The sequence below is a fragment of the Leuciscus leuciscus genome (genome assembly GCF_965113295.1).
Source record: "Leuciscus leuciscus genome assembly, chromosome: 11".
In the NCBI taxonomy this organism is placed as follows: Eukaryota; Metazoa; Chordata; class Actinopteri; order Cypriniformes; family Leuciscidae; genus Leuciscus; species Leuciscus leuciscus.
The window spans coordinates 9,501,326-9,516,267 of NC_138735.1; the positions used below are offsets into that span (position 1 = coordinate 9,501,326).

At 40.2% G+C, this 14,942-nt stretch overlaps 1 protein-coding gene and 1 long non-coding RNA gene across 6 annotated transcripts in view; one reads left to right on the forward strand and one right to left on the reverse strand.

Annotated features, from left to right (window-relative positions):
- Positions 1 to 14,942, forward strand: part of LOC309509977 — a 961,882-nt gene that overhangs the window by 390,115 nt on the left and 556,825 nt on the right. The window lies entirely within an intron of this gene.
- Positions 1 to 14,942, reverse strand: part of arhgap21a (Rho GTPase activating protein 21a) — a 104,575-nt gene that overhangs the window by 20,040 nt on the left and 69,593 nt on the right. For 2 of the 5 annotated variants that reach the window (XM_082184959.1, XM_082184957.1), the window contains 8 exons: positions 13,759 to 13,851; positions 11,276 to 11,354; positions 10,818 to 10,872; positions 7,891 to 7,914; positions 4,982 to 6,941; positions 1,557 to 1,703; positions 1,359 to 1,461; positions 1,200 to 1,242 (listed from right to left, as the gene is read on the reverse strand). In XM_082184959.1, coding sequence (XP_082041085.1) covers positions 1,200 to 1,242; positions 1,359 to 1,461; positions 1,557 to 1,703; positions 4,982 to 6,941; positions 7,891 to 7,914; positions 10,818 to 10,872; positions 11,276 to 11,354; positions 13,759 to 13,851 — 2,504 coding nt within the window. Of the gene's footprint in view, positions 1 to 1,199; positions 1,243 to 1,358; positions 1,462 to 1,556; positions 1,704 to 4,981; positions 6,942 to 7,234; positions 7,868 to 7,890; positions 7,915 to 10,817; positions 10,873 to 11,275; positions 11,355 to 13,758; positions 13,852 to 13,953; positions 14,569 to 14,942 lie in introns of those variants that run through there. The other 3 variants (XM_082184960.1, XM_082184958.1, XM_082184961.1) reach the window with 3 other exon arrangements.

A 14,942-nucleotide genomic window follows, 5' to 3' on the forward strand; every position in this document is an offset into this window, starting at 1 on the left:
CGAGCAGATGCTCTGGAGAAGCGTTCAGTTTTTCCGCTTGCAAATTCCGCCATGTAAATATCAAATCCGCCATATCGCCAGCGCAACTGGCTTTTAAAGGGAATGGGAAATGAGACTCTGATTGGTTTATTGCACATTATGCCCAAAACACACCCAATTACTCATTAAAGGGTTAGTTCACCCAAAAATGAAAATTCTGTCAGTAATTACTCACCCTCATGTTGTTCCAACCGCGTAAGACCTTCGTTCATCTTCGGAACACAAATTAAGATATTTTTGATGAAATCTGAGAGCTGATCACTTCTCCGTAGGCTGCTAGGTGGCCCAAACTTGCTGGCCCAGAAAAGTTATTAAAGAGATCGTTAATATAGTCCAAGTGACTACAGTGGCTCAATCTTAAGTATATCAAGCGACGAGAATACTTTTTGTGCGCAAAAACAAACAAAAATAATGACTTTATTCCACTATTCATTTCCTTCTCTCTGGGCCTCGTAAGTGTTTTTGCGCAGCGCGTCTGTGTTACACGTCACCACGTAGGCTCACTATTGGCCGACGCTGGTCATGTGTGTGACGTGCAGCGCAAAAACACTACGCGAACCAACTAGTGGCCCAGAGAGAAGGAAATGAATAGTGGAATAAAGTCGTTATTTTTGTTTGTTTTTGCGCACAAAAAGTATTCTCGTCGCTTGATATACTTAAGATTGAGCCACTGTAGTCACTTGGACTATATTAACGATCTCTTTAATAACTTTTCTGGGCCAGCAAGTTTGGGCCACCTAGCAGCCTACGGAGAAGTTATCAGCTCTCAGATTTCATCAAAAATATCTTAATTTGTGTTCCGAAGATGAACGAAGGTCTTACGCGGTTGGAACAACGTGAGGGTGAGTAATTACTGACAGAATTTTCATTTTTGGGTGAACTAACCCTTTAAGAGAATAGGGACAACCCTTTTAGACCATGCGCCAAACGCGCCGACCATTTTTCCTGTCAATAAACTAGCAAAAGTGGATTCAGACACGACCTAAGTGCACTTTTCGCTGTGTGCTTTAGACTATGCGCTTAGATCATTAAAATAGGGCCCCTGATGTTAGCTGGAGATCAGGTGCCAACTGGACAGAACTTTATCTGAGGTGTAAACTAATCATAATGCAGTTAGTGTGAGTCTTAGTCATTTATTATCTCTATTACAGCAGTCTCACCTTTCTAAGGCCCTTGAATCCATGGGTGTGTTTAATCGACCGCCTGTACAAACACAGTAAACACAGAGGTCATATAATGCGTGATGCAGTAATGGAAGAAGGTTGACTTTTCATCCTTGTGGTCACTGTACTGATTTTAAGTAGTGACTGTAAACATACCCTCTTCCTTCTTCTCTGTAATTATCCAAGCCCTCATCGAAGGATCTGGAGCGCTCTGTTTTAGCTCCAGAATCAGATTCCAGAATTGTGAGTCGTAAAGAATCTAGGTTGGAGATATGGGTGAATTTACAGTAAAAAAAAGAGACACATTTCTGATGTCACTGAGATATTGTATGTGTTGGCAGAGATGTTCCTCACCCTGGTCATGGGACAGCTGTCTGCGTATTACGGGAGAAGGGGAAGTTGGACTGGGTGGGACGGTGGTGATGATAGGTGTGCTGGAAATCACGGCAGATGCAGGAATGTGTGTTGTGTCATGGTCATTACTGGAGCTTGACGGCTCATCTGATGACAACAGACATGAGACACTCAATAAGATCTTTTATCTTTGTAGTGTATTGCATGGAGTAATGTAGTCCAAAAGACACAACAGAATCAGACAGTCAAGAGGAAAGTTGCTTACTCATACAGCCAGTGAACAATCATTAAATTGATAAGATTCCCACACCTTTTTATACACAGACGCTATACAAACAATAGAGCAGACGGGTTGCATCAACAAGATGCTTGCTTGTTGGATCACCCAACACAGTCAACCAAATTAATCATAAACTCTACCATAGTCATAGTCTTTCAAAAAAAACAAAAAACAATCACAAAACAAACCCAAAGCAAAGTGTATTAAATTAACTTAAAGCTGCCGTCGGCAAGTCTGGCAGATTGGGTCGATTAGCCAAAATTTTGAATGTTTACAACTCTCATGCCCCTCCCCACTACCAGCGAGCACCCTCCCATCGAGGTCGTGCTCGTCAGTGCGTCACTGTGCGTGTGTACCTGATTTTCTGTGAACGCGTCCGTCTCTTCAGCATCTATCAACACCATGGACTCGGAGGTAGGCTGCCCTGGCTAATCTATCCATAGATAGCAATAACCGAGGAATTGGAAGCTTGTTAGTAGATTTTCTCTCCGCCATCACGCTTCATGCAATCTCCAGGCGAACTTCAGGCGTGGCGTGTGCATGTGATATTAACGTGCGCGAGTGAGTGGGGATCTGTGGCGTGTGCACGACCTGTGATTGACAGTCAGATCTCACACCCCCCTGCGCTGATTGGACCTGATGAAGCGGGAGCGGTGGATTTTTGCAAAACAAATAACACGCTCCAGGTGGAGTTAGAAGCTCGGGTTTTTTTCTAAAACCACCTTATTTATGTTGTTCTGTCGGATTATAGTGTCAATTTCACTGAATATGATCAAAAATTTTTTGCCGACGGCAGCTTTAAGTCTAATAGGGCTGCCCCCGACTAAATTTTTTCCTAGTTGACTAGTAGAAGTTCATTTAAGCCATTAGTCGACTAATTGCACGTTTAGCCTATATTCATTTAATTACTCAAATATTTCTGGGTGCGGAAGCCAATTCCGCACACAAGCACATGCGTAAAGATTGCCGCAAAGCACTGGCAAAAGTAATGATTATGAATGTGGAGGAAAATACATTTTAATTGTTTATTAATAAACTAGTGCTTTATACTGACTCGACATCACAGTATAATGAACTTGCCTATAGAGAGAAAATTACCTTTCATATGGATTACATAATTACGGATTACATAATCAGAGTATTTGTTCTCGAATTGGTTTCTATAGATATATTTCTCATGTCTGTGAGGCAAGTACGCTGAGTTTCGGTTAATTGTTGTGACATGCTCCAGTTCACAGAGACAGAGACGTCAAAAAGCACATCCTGTTTTTTTATTTATATTTTACACAAAATAAACAAAAGGCACAACGGTTTTTTGTTATTGTGAGTTTACACAAATAAAAGTAGACCGTTCAGAATTAAGTATTACTCAATATCTGTAGGACAAAAAATGGTATTTGAAGTTTAAAAAATGAAAGTGATAAGTAAAAGTAAAGCGCGCTTAAAATTTACACCGTATAAAAAGTTGCTGCCTTAAATTTTTAAGTACAATCAACTTGGATGTTTAAGTCATTCAACTTATATTACATTAAACTGACTTAAATTGCTTAACAACTTTTGATGAGTTAAAGAAATGTAAAAACATATGTTGTCATAACTTACTGATCATATATATATATATATATATTTATTTTTTTACAGCTTCCACACTCAGCACGAACACATGGATATGCACCTAATAATAGCGCACATTTATCTAGGTTAACGTTAGAGTTATGTAAAGTTTCTACTTGCATGTTCCAAATGATAAGCCATATTTTAGGTAGATGGATGATAGAGGAACGTTTGGATTTCCTGACCAACACACTGTATAACACATTCTACCAAATCAAACATAAAAAAAAATAAAAATTGTTTTGAAAGAGATTAGATTTCAGGAACTAATAAAAAAAGAGACATCTTTGAGCTAGTTTCCACTGGTATGTTCCATTACTTTGTCATATCACTTTACTGCCCTCTTGTTTGTTTGTGGTTTCCAAGCTTTGGATGAACTGGGGGGAGTGGGAAAGTGTCAGGGAATGGCCGTGGAAGTGGTTGCCTTGGGTGGAATGTGTCAGTATGTCACATTATCTGTAACCCTGTGGACTATGATGTCATGTCCTATCACTGTACTGGTGTACATTAAAATTTGGAGATGCTCCCAGGGACTGACCCATGCACTTCACGAACACACTGAACTAGTTGTGTACATATCAAAGCCCATGACACATTCTATAATTAAATGTGCAGGCTGGTGGAGTATTGAACTGTATCTTGAGAAGCACGACCATTTGTGATAACCAATCAACAAATTCTAATGTCTTCATGTTGGACATACCTGAGGAATCTTTATGTCTGTAATATCTAGAAATTGGCCAATATAGTGAGGATGACCAATGACTCGAAAAACACTGTGCTTCTCACACACACACAAACACAGATTACCAGAACTCAAATTACTCATCACTCCTCTCTGCAAACTTTGTTTACATTGAGTTGAGCTGTTCATCCTGCTGTTATTACTGTTAACATCATAAAACCTCACTGTTGTACACCACATGATCTAAAGCTCTCTATGCAAAGCCTGGCCCATTAAGAACGAAGAAACAGTGTGGCCTTTTATATGATTTATCTGAGCAATAAAAAGCAAATTCATCAAGACCTGCTCTAGTGTGGCAGCATAATGGAGTAGACAATGACAGCCTTGTGTAAAAAGTAGGGAGATGAAGTTCAGATGTTTAGTTAGATGTTTAGCTCTGAATAATATAAAACAGTGAGTGTTGAGACAAAGTCTTTTCCCTGTGTCCCATTAGCTGCTTAATATTATAAACAGAGATGCAGCAGGAACACATGTTCTGAGAATCACTTTGCTAAACACACTACTAACACAACATTTTACCTACACAAAAATTAAGCGAGCAAACAGCCAAAAGAGATGCAACTGGCATATGCAAACCCCCCTGAATATGTAAAAGTAGGCTATACGTTTTTATATGAATTTGGAAGATGCTGGAACTACAGGACAAAAGTATTTGAAAGTAAAGTAAAAAATATATATTAAAAACATGTTAACCTTTTCAAAACTCATCTCCTTTCAGGGTAGACTGAACAGTTGCTATAACAACAAAATATGTGGTTATCTTGTATAGTTGAAAATGCCTCTTACCAATGAATGGAATGGAGTCCAGTGAGTCATCAAGGTTGCTTGAAAAGGAGGTTTTACACTGGTCTCCTAGTTTCCTCATGTACATTTCGCGTGGGGTATTGTTAGGCAGCCAGCATGTGTTGGAGACTGCAGGTGGTTCAGCCCCTCCCTCTGTCTCATTCACCGCCATAATGTAGGAAGTTTGGCGGATAGGTTGAGATCCAGACTTCTCCCTCCGAACCACTACTACAGTGGCATTTGGACCCTCGATGCCTTCCACCACCTTCTCATTGGGAGCTTGTGGTTCTATGTACCTAGGCTGCTGAGGAACTGTTCCATTACTGGTCAGTATGGGCTTGGATCCACCTTGCTTTGTTCTGTTGGGTTTAGTGACGGCAGAACAAGAAGAAGAGCGATGTCCACGGGCTACCTCTCTGACAGGCTCCTGAAGGCTGTCAGCCCGCCCCCTAGGCTGTAACTGCTTTGCATTGTGGGGCATGTGGTTGGCAGTGAGCGGTGTTCTTTGGTCTTTGAAGGGGCCTGTGTTGGAACTACCAGTGATGTGGCCTTGTATTGAGGCCAGGGCAGAAGCTATATAAGAAGCAGCAGCAGTGGAAGGGTCTGAGACATAATTTTTCTCAGGTAGCAGTGAGGGTCTGTTTATGGAAGGTGCAGAGGTGTTACCCAGGCTTTCAGCTCTGGAGGTAAGCAATGAATCCGTACCTCTGTTGAAGAGAGGGGTGATAGGCAACCCTGGGTAACTGCCCCCTCGTCTGTCTGGGCTAAATACACCCTGTGTTCTGTGAGGCGCCATGCGTAAGGAAGAAGACTGTCTGCTTGCTCTTGCCTCATCCCCTCTGTGCATGAGTAACCAATCCTCTGTCTCAGTTCTGCAGCATGTTGCAGTTTCATTCTGTCTGCCCAGATAGTCACAAGAATATGCTCGAGGTTTCAGCATACCTGTGGGGGCCGACGGGAGGGCATCCTGGGAAGCACTGCGGGGCCAATTCTGTGCTAGAGCAGTCTGTTCTGAACCACCAAGCCTCTCCTGAGAAGCGCTACGCGAAGGCAGCACAGTAGATACCTGATAACTCCGATCATGTGAGGCGCTCCTCCGCCTCAGCTGTGATCCAGAAAAGCCCCGTGAGGGCGTAGCTGTTGTTGACGCGCTCTTCGGCTTGCTGTATTCGTCTGTACTGGAAGGGGATGCAGCTCGCAGACTGTCCAGGCGTTCCTGAATAGTCCGGGAGCCATACATGTAGAGCCGTTTGTTGTCAATGTACTCCTTGTAGGTGGTGTAGTTCCTCCAGTCAATATTCTGATGGGGAGAGCAGGGGGAAGGGGTGGCTGGTGGAGGAGATGGTGTGTAAGGGGTGGGAGAGGTGGCTGATGGGAAGGTTTCTGCTGTCGTGGTTAAGGTATGTCTGTGGGAAGATACAGGCTTCATGTCTATGCAAGTCTGTGCAGTTTTGTCAGAGAACCCAGTGGGCTCTGCAATTCTGTTGGGTTTGTGCGGTGATTGTGCTGCCCCAGTTGGAGATGAAGTTACATGAGCTCTGGACCTGTTAAAGTTTGGGTCTGTTGAAGCCACATTCTGATTTTCCTCCATCCTGTGGCAGGGACCAGCCCAGGCCACATGTGAAGTTTGATCTGTAGTTTCAGGTGATGCTACCATTGTCCTAACGTTCTCATTAAATACACGCACAACAGTTTGGGTCTTGGGGCCCTGAGAGGTTTGAGATGGGATAGGGTGAGATACAGGTATTTCAATGCGGCAGCCTATGTCAGGCTTGTGGCATCGATTTGCTCCTTGTCTGGTTCCACATGATGCCTCGGCAGAGCATGACGGCTCTGACATCTGTGCCATGGCCAAGGCATTGGGCTCTATCCGTGGGTAACATATTGGGGGCGGTTCGGGGATGTTCTGGGCATTTCCACTATATGCCTCATTTCCTTTGAGGTACGCATCTTGAGAATAGGCCTGAAAAGAAGGGACATTTTATTAAATATAAAGAATGAGTAACACTACATGCACTAAACAAATACTGAAATGCAAAATAGATTATTTACAAACATAGTTAATGTTGTATCAAACGTAATTTTTTTTACTACTTTACTATTTAACTAGTAAATTACAGGGGGCAGGTTGACCCCGATGTCTTTCTCTAAAGTTCAAATGCATCCCAGCAAAAGTGAGAGAGGGGAAAAGGTCAAGTAGCCAGGCTCAAATGCCTTTAACCTCATGGAGGGATTAGGTATCAGAGGCTTACCTACCTTTAGCTGAGGAGAGAGAGCAGTGCGCAGACAAGAGGAAAAAGCGAGAGGAGGGCAGCCTTTCACCGAACACTCTACAGACGCTAGTAGCTGCTCTGTTATCATCTTACAAAGTCAACAGCCAACTAAAATCCTTAAGGTCAAAATACTACATTCTGCACAGGAAATTACTCCATTTACAATGCGTCTTCTTATCCCAGGTTAATATATAAAATTATTTCTGCCTCAGCTGTCTCAGTGTGCATATGACAGAGCTCAGGCATTAATGAGAGTGCAGACGTGATAGCTGGACTTTTGACTCTACACCTGAAGTGTCGAGTTACACAGGCATGTCCCTCCCTCTCTCTCTTCCTCTGTCTGCTCCGCCTCTTCTATGGAAATAAAGATGACTCAGAAGCCAACAAATTTTAAGGTGCAACTTTATGGCAGTGGAATAAATTAGGAGAAAAATGTGTTTTGTGATTGAATAAGCATATACTGTCCCCAAGCTTGCAGTTCTTAAGATAGGTAAAGACTGGATTTTAACAGACATTACAGGTACAAAGGGAGATGGAATACACATGCATTTTTCATGCAAAGGCAAAGAAACAACCACAAAAGGTTAAAATTACATAACAGAAGCGAGGTAGCAAGTGACAGGTTTAGCTCCTTCTTACCAGAGCTGTGATATCCCTGGAGAACTGCAGCCGGAAGGTTAGATTGACAGCGGGAAAAACAAAGGAAGAAAGAACAGGAAAAAAGAGCAATGGTGAGGGAAGATGACAAGAGCTCTACAGGTACACCAGAAGCAATCAGCCACTATTCCAGACAGTGCTGCTGTCATTCTAGTGCAGGATAAAGCACGCTATAAATACACACTGCAGCAGAAAGAGAGAGAGACTACTGGAGGCCTGCCAGTCCAACACCAGAGATGAACCAGACAGAGGAGGACACACTTGAGATCAGAGGGGGACAACTGCTGCTCTTTCCAGAGTGTCCCTGCAGCTTTAAACCAAGCAAAACTTTTACACACAAACTCAAAGTCAGCCAACATTCTCTTATGCATTGCATATGTGGCTCCTTTCCACCTAAACCCACTCTTAAAAACAAAGGTTCCAAAAAGTTTTCCCCAAAGAAACTTTTAGTGAACATTTCTTAAAATAGCCACTTTTTTAATAATCGTAAAAACTTTTTTTCTACTATAAATAACCTTTGTAATGGAAAGGTTCCATGGATGTCAAAGGTTATTTATGGAACTATCAATGCCCAAAAAGAAGCTTTATTTTTAAGAGTGACTGTCCGCACAATTCTGTTATTTTCAAATGGCAGCTTCATATTCTTTTTTTCTGTTGTTTGTATGCCCTTCGGACCTGTTTACACCTGATATTAATAAGGTGGTCCAATTACAAGTGGTCAGCTAAGACTCATGGCTGTCTATACCGGGGAGTAATACGGGTCTCAGATGTGTCTTCTACGACCACTTTCACCTTGGATTTCAAGGGGATGGTCTGTCACTTTATCAATCTAAAAAATAAAATAAATTATAAAACTGCTAAAAATTATATTTTCATGATTTTCTCAAACACAAAAGTGAAAATATGATCCAATATTTTTTTTACAAAATACACGTAATCTGGCAATATGGATTGAAATGTAGCTAATGCAGTGCAATGGAAGAATAAAAAATGAATTGCATCTACAAATAAGGCAAGCAAATGGATGGATATACATTTAAATCTATACCTGCTATGAGTTTGTCCTTTACCTGTTAGTTTCACAGTCAAAATAGGCACTTTGCAAGGTGCTGCTTTGGATCTGATCAGCTGACTACTTTGCATACAGCACTTGCCGTTCCCTGAAGTACAATACATATCCTCTGCCTATGATTCCCGAGCACACATGGTAATATGATCCTTTTATTTTCAGTCTCTACTCCACCTACACCCATTCTTTGTGTTTTATCCATAATTTCTAAAGCTAGTTTGTCATCAGCATAATTTAAGGCAATTTTAGACTTTACCATAAATGTATGAAAACTGTGGTTGTAAATCAGGGTCATTCCACCAAATATTGATCTCTGAACTCTTCCCAAGTTAAAGCATTAGTATTGTGTTGTTTGAGTAAGGAATAATTGACAATGGGCTGTTTTTAGAAAATAATGCACACACAAAGTGGTAATTCGGCCACAATGTGAAGCACCATATTTTTCAATAATTCAATGGCCCGGAGTTAATTAATCCGCTTATATACTACGGTTACCACACCTCAAAACATTGTTCCGATGATGTATTTTAAGACATTTGTCAGGTTTTTGTCCTTAAAACGCTCTTGTGTGTAGGACTAATTTCTTACGCATCTAATCCCATGTAGCTTTTAAATTGTTTTGGGTTTTGGCTCTTTTTCTGTTGTACCCTATAAGGACATTTGAAATAACTAAAATTTATTTTAGTATAAAGTGAGGTGGAACTATAATATGGTCAAGACCTGCCTGGAACTACTTTAGATGTGCGTTTCCCTGAAAATAATTGTACGCCTTAGAACATTCGTCAACCAATCAGATTCAAGCATTCAACAGCCCCATAGTATAAAAATTAATATAAACGTGTTTTCTCTGAGGTATTCAATGTCTTTTGAGGTTTGTATTTGATGACAAAAATGACAACAAAGTTTATAAGGATAAGCATTTTCCTAATCTTGGATTACTATTGTTTGTTGTTGTTTTTTAAATTAAAAAAAGACATTAAATTACTAATAATGATAAAAAATTATATCTAAAAGTAACAATCATAAAACTGTTTATTCTAATAAGAGTTATCTTCTCACGAGGAGCGTTATTGGTATGTGGTAAAGATTTGCTGAGTGTATGTAGGGTTTCAAATCAGTCACTTATGAGGAACATAGCTGCCTTAGAGGGAAGATCCCTATGCAGACAGTAGAAGACTGTAGGTTTTGGAAGAGAACTTGTTGCTAGAACTGCTTCCTGTTAGCTGAAATAACAAGCATGAGTGTCATTCCTAAGTCTAAAACTCTACTCTGGATGGACTCATTACTGTCAAATCAGAAAGTGCCCGTGGGCTCCACAGTGGAAGGTGAGTTTATGTGGCTGGCATGTAACAGCCTGAGATTTGGAGTTCTGTCTGGAATGTGCTCAGATATGGGATTGGCATTACGTCCCTAGTTCTGAGGAAAACCTCATTATAGCTGAATTCAAAATAAGCACACACACACACACAGGCGCCATCACGCTTCTCTGCTCCGATGGATCACTGAACTCTGCCTGGAAGAGCATCTTCACCACTCAAACTGGTGCCATCTGTCTCCACTGCTCTGCTTCCCTTCCAACAATTCCTTTTGCTTAAGTAATTTCATCCATTTTTCACCCAGAAACTTCAAAGCCAAATATTTTGACCACAACACAATGTTAAACTTGAAAGGACATTACTGGCCTTAATTATCTCAAATAAGAATTCACACAAGTTTAACTGATCATGGTTAACTAGCCAATACAAAGGCGAGAGAAAGCCTGAAGATTAATCTATGTTTGCCCAAGAAATTATGATTTTTTGGATGTGTGACAAGTAAACCCATGAGAAATAAAACCTACCAGCTGTAAAATGTCTTCATCTTTTGGCATTACGCAGAGCTCCAGAGATGCGTCACTGCAAAATAAACATAAAAAAAATAAAAAATTATATCTCAGACGAAGTCATGAATACAGTCACGAGTACAGTGCTTTTCATGATATTCAAGAACAAGGAAGAACTGCTAGCTGTGTTATTACAAAATACAATTATGCAATAAAGAGCATATTCATTAAACTTCCTCAAGGATTAAGAGATTTATCTGGAAGACTTAGCAGGAACAGATAATCAACCCACAAAATGAGCAAAAAGGGAGCATGTGGATACAGAGCAGCAAGTATTCCTGGATTAAGTATCTTATAAAAAATTGTTTATGTTAAAATCAAAACCTACAACTAGGTTTTTACCAAGTCAGATCCTTAACTATGGGGCTACACCACCCCTCAGGGGCTGGAACAAGCAGTGCAAGATGCAACATTACCTGTTCTGGATAAGGGCGATTACTTGGGAATACGTCTTCCCGATGATGCTTTCTCCGTTGACTTTTACAATGCGATCCCCTGTGCGAAGGAGAAACAGGAAGAGAGCCAGATGCTATGGTTCAGTAATGTAAAAATATGTTGTTGTTTTTTAATACGTGTTTTGAAATCATGGCACATGATGCCATGGTAAAAATAATGACAGATTTGGACAGGACTTCATTCACCCTGGAGTAAGTATGTTTGTTCAGATATGTTGACCGTTGTGTGCTGAAGATGAGATTCACAGGAAAACAATCAGAGTGGGCCAGCAGCAGCGAGATATTGTGGATAATTGTGGGAACATGTGTTCTGGACCCTCCCACAAGTCTGTCCACTGAGACCAACATAGTAATAACTTCTCAATGTTTCTTTGGGTCCAGACTGATCACACTTACATAACATATCAGCTGCTTATGAGGAAGTCCTGCCAATGCATTTTGGATGCTGGCTGATGGTATGACCTCTTGCCTGGTTTACCTCCAACTGTTTAGTAGTGATGCCTTCATGCATCAGTTAACCAAAGATTTGTGTCTTAAGGGGGCTGACAAGCAGGATGTGTGGTCTATCTGTGCTATTTTTATATTTGCTAGTGTACAACTAGTGCCGGAGGCTTCCTCAGCACTTGCATACACAGTGATACGAACAGTAACCACGTCAGTTTTACCTAATCAACTCGAGGTTGAGTCCTCATTCTTTGGAAGTGCGTGCAAAGTGGATTTGCTTTCGCAGAGAAGAAAACAGTGTCTTCTCCACGTGTCTACAACACAATCCAAACTCTTCCAGACCTCAGCTACAACTAAAGTGTTTGAGGGCGGGTCAAAGTAGACGTTGTTCGTAAGAAGCCAATGAAGACTCCAAATTTGTTACAAACCTTTGTAGGTTCACAAAGGATATAGGGCTGGAATTACTGATGACTCGTTTCAGGAGGTTCAGAATTGGTTCTTTCTTTTGGGAGACAATAACTCCATTTATCTCTAAAAACCTTTTACATTCACACACAGCTATTTTACACACTACAGGAAAGGTAATATCAGAAAAAGTATAATAGGGGGACTTCAAAACGCTATAATAGATAAATAACTTCAACAAAATCTCACCTGGTGTACAACTCACCAATGTTAGTTTTAAAACAACGGACTAGGGGTGTCACAATATACCGGTATTGATGATAACTGTGATATTTAAAACTAATGAATATTGATATCATCTTAATACTACACATACATTCATATCACAAATAATCCAGCAACTATCTTGTTGGCACTCCAATATAGTTAGTGGTGGTGGTGCACATTAACGCTGGTTGGTCACCACCTGTCATCTTTTTTTTTTTTAAATAAGTATCAGTGTACAGCTACTTCTGCCACAAAAAATAATCGTGTTGGAGGAGATGACAGATGAAAGCGAGACACTCTACCCATACCCAAAAATATTTAGCTCGCCAGTGTGGAAGCTTTTGGACAGGGCATTAGACATCCCAGTCTGCAGGAAGTACCATTCTTTTTGAATGCTTTTGTAACATTTTTGGTTACAAACACTCTCTCCGCCTCCCAATTTTCTCAATTTTGAGATTGTAATTCATTGGCCAAAAAAAGAGAAAACACAAAAGATGAATCTGACTTAAGGCCAATTTATACTTCTGCGTCGAGGGTACGCCGTAGTGTACGTCGTAGGCTACGCACGTAGGTGACGCCGTCGTGAGCATTTATACTTCTGCGAATGTCTGTGTTGCTCTGCAGTTACACCGCCGAAACGCTAGTTGGCACGGGTGGGTTTTAATGTTCCAGTTCCACTGTGTTTACATTCCTCGCGGCTGTTTTGAGTTTAGGTTTCTACGAGCAATGGCGACTGAAGGAGTCATACAGATGGCTGTATTTCCGCACTTCTTCAAGCAATCTCTCTGTAACTTGGTCTATTTCCATGGCTCTTCACTGATCTTCGGAATTTAAAAATGGCGGGCGGGCGCTGCAGAGTGCAGAAGATCATTCCGGAAATGCGTAGGAGGAAACGCGATGTTATCCAGCTGACCAATCACAGATCTTGCGGTCCGCGTCGCCGCGACGCGTAGTTACATTTTTGAGGAGGTGCGCGTCAGGGTACGGCGAAGGGTACGACGTATGGTACACGTCAATGCGTATGCTACGCCGTACCTTCTACGCGCACCCGACGCAGAAGTATAAATTGGCCTTTATATCATCATTTATATTTTTTTCCCAGAATTTCTATAGATATTGTGATATGAACGTTATTGTGAATTCTTTCGCCATGATAATCATCTAGTAAAAATCTGATATTTTGTGATAGGTCTACAACGGACCAATCAGAACAATTTGTACAGTTTTTTACAGTCTTAAACTGTAATTTAGCAATATCGTAATTTTGAATAACGGACATCAAATATGGGCATTAAAACATGTCTCGAGACTTGTACAAGAACCAGTACCTGTGCAGAGTCCAGCTCCATGTGCGGGGCCGTCCTCTTTCACCTGCTTGACAAATATGGTGTCCATTGGCTCCAGTCTGTTCCTCTGTCTCCCTGATGGCACGAGACAAAGAGCAAGAGTCACTTGAGAGTCATTAAAAACAAAAATTCTTTCACAAATTCCATGATTTTTCATGTTGGAATATCTAAGAAAACCTTGTCAAGCCTTGGTCATGTCCTCTCTTTTTCTCGTGCATTTTCCAAATGAAATCGGTAATATCGCACAGACTTATATTGCACAACGAGACAGCACATGTTAATCTACTGTGCTCTAGTCATGCTCACTGTGAATCCTCTGCAATCTCTCATAATCTGATCTGAGTAAAGCATAAGATAATATAAGATATGCGCATCAGCGCATGCCTACGTGTGAGAGTGTGTGTATGCACATATTTGACGGGGCTAGATCATGCTGACAGAACATGATGACTGAACGCCTACATTTTGACACACTGCACTGATTAGTATGCAATATCTAATGTTGATGCTGCACACCATATTGTGAGTCGTAAACATTTACCAGCTAGCTCGTCCGTTACTTTTGGACATTTTGTCAACAGTAAAAAAGAATCTTACTCCATTATACATAGAAACGGCATAACAAAGCCTTTGAAAAAGTGCATCATCTCTGGGACAACTGCGACAAACACATATTGAATTATCAGCATAGAGTAGACCAACAAGGAATCTGAAAGTTTTCATCATTTTCTATGATGGAGGAAAATCTGTATAATTCTGTGGAATGTAGGGCTGCACGAACAAATCAATTTGCGATTGTTCTCAAAAAAAAAAAAAAAAAAAAAAAAAATATATATATATATATATATATATATATATATATATATATATATATATATATATATATATAATAATAATAAATAAATAAATAAATAAATAAATATATATATATATATATATATATATATATATATATATATATATATATATATATATATATATATATATATATATATGTTTAATGTGCTTGCTTGTAGGGCTGCACAATCTGGCCAAAATGTATGATTATATATCAATATGGATATATAATAATGATAATAATATTGAATAAAACATTATAAAAACTAAATAAGAAATATTACTATTATTTTACTGTAAAATCAATTAATGCTATAAAATAATACAGT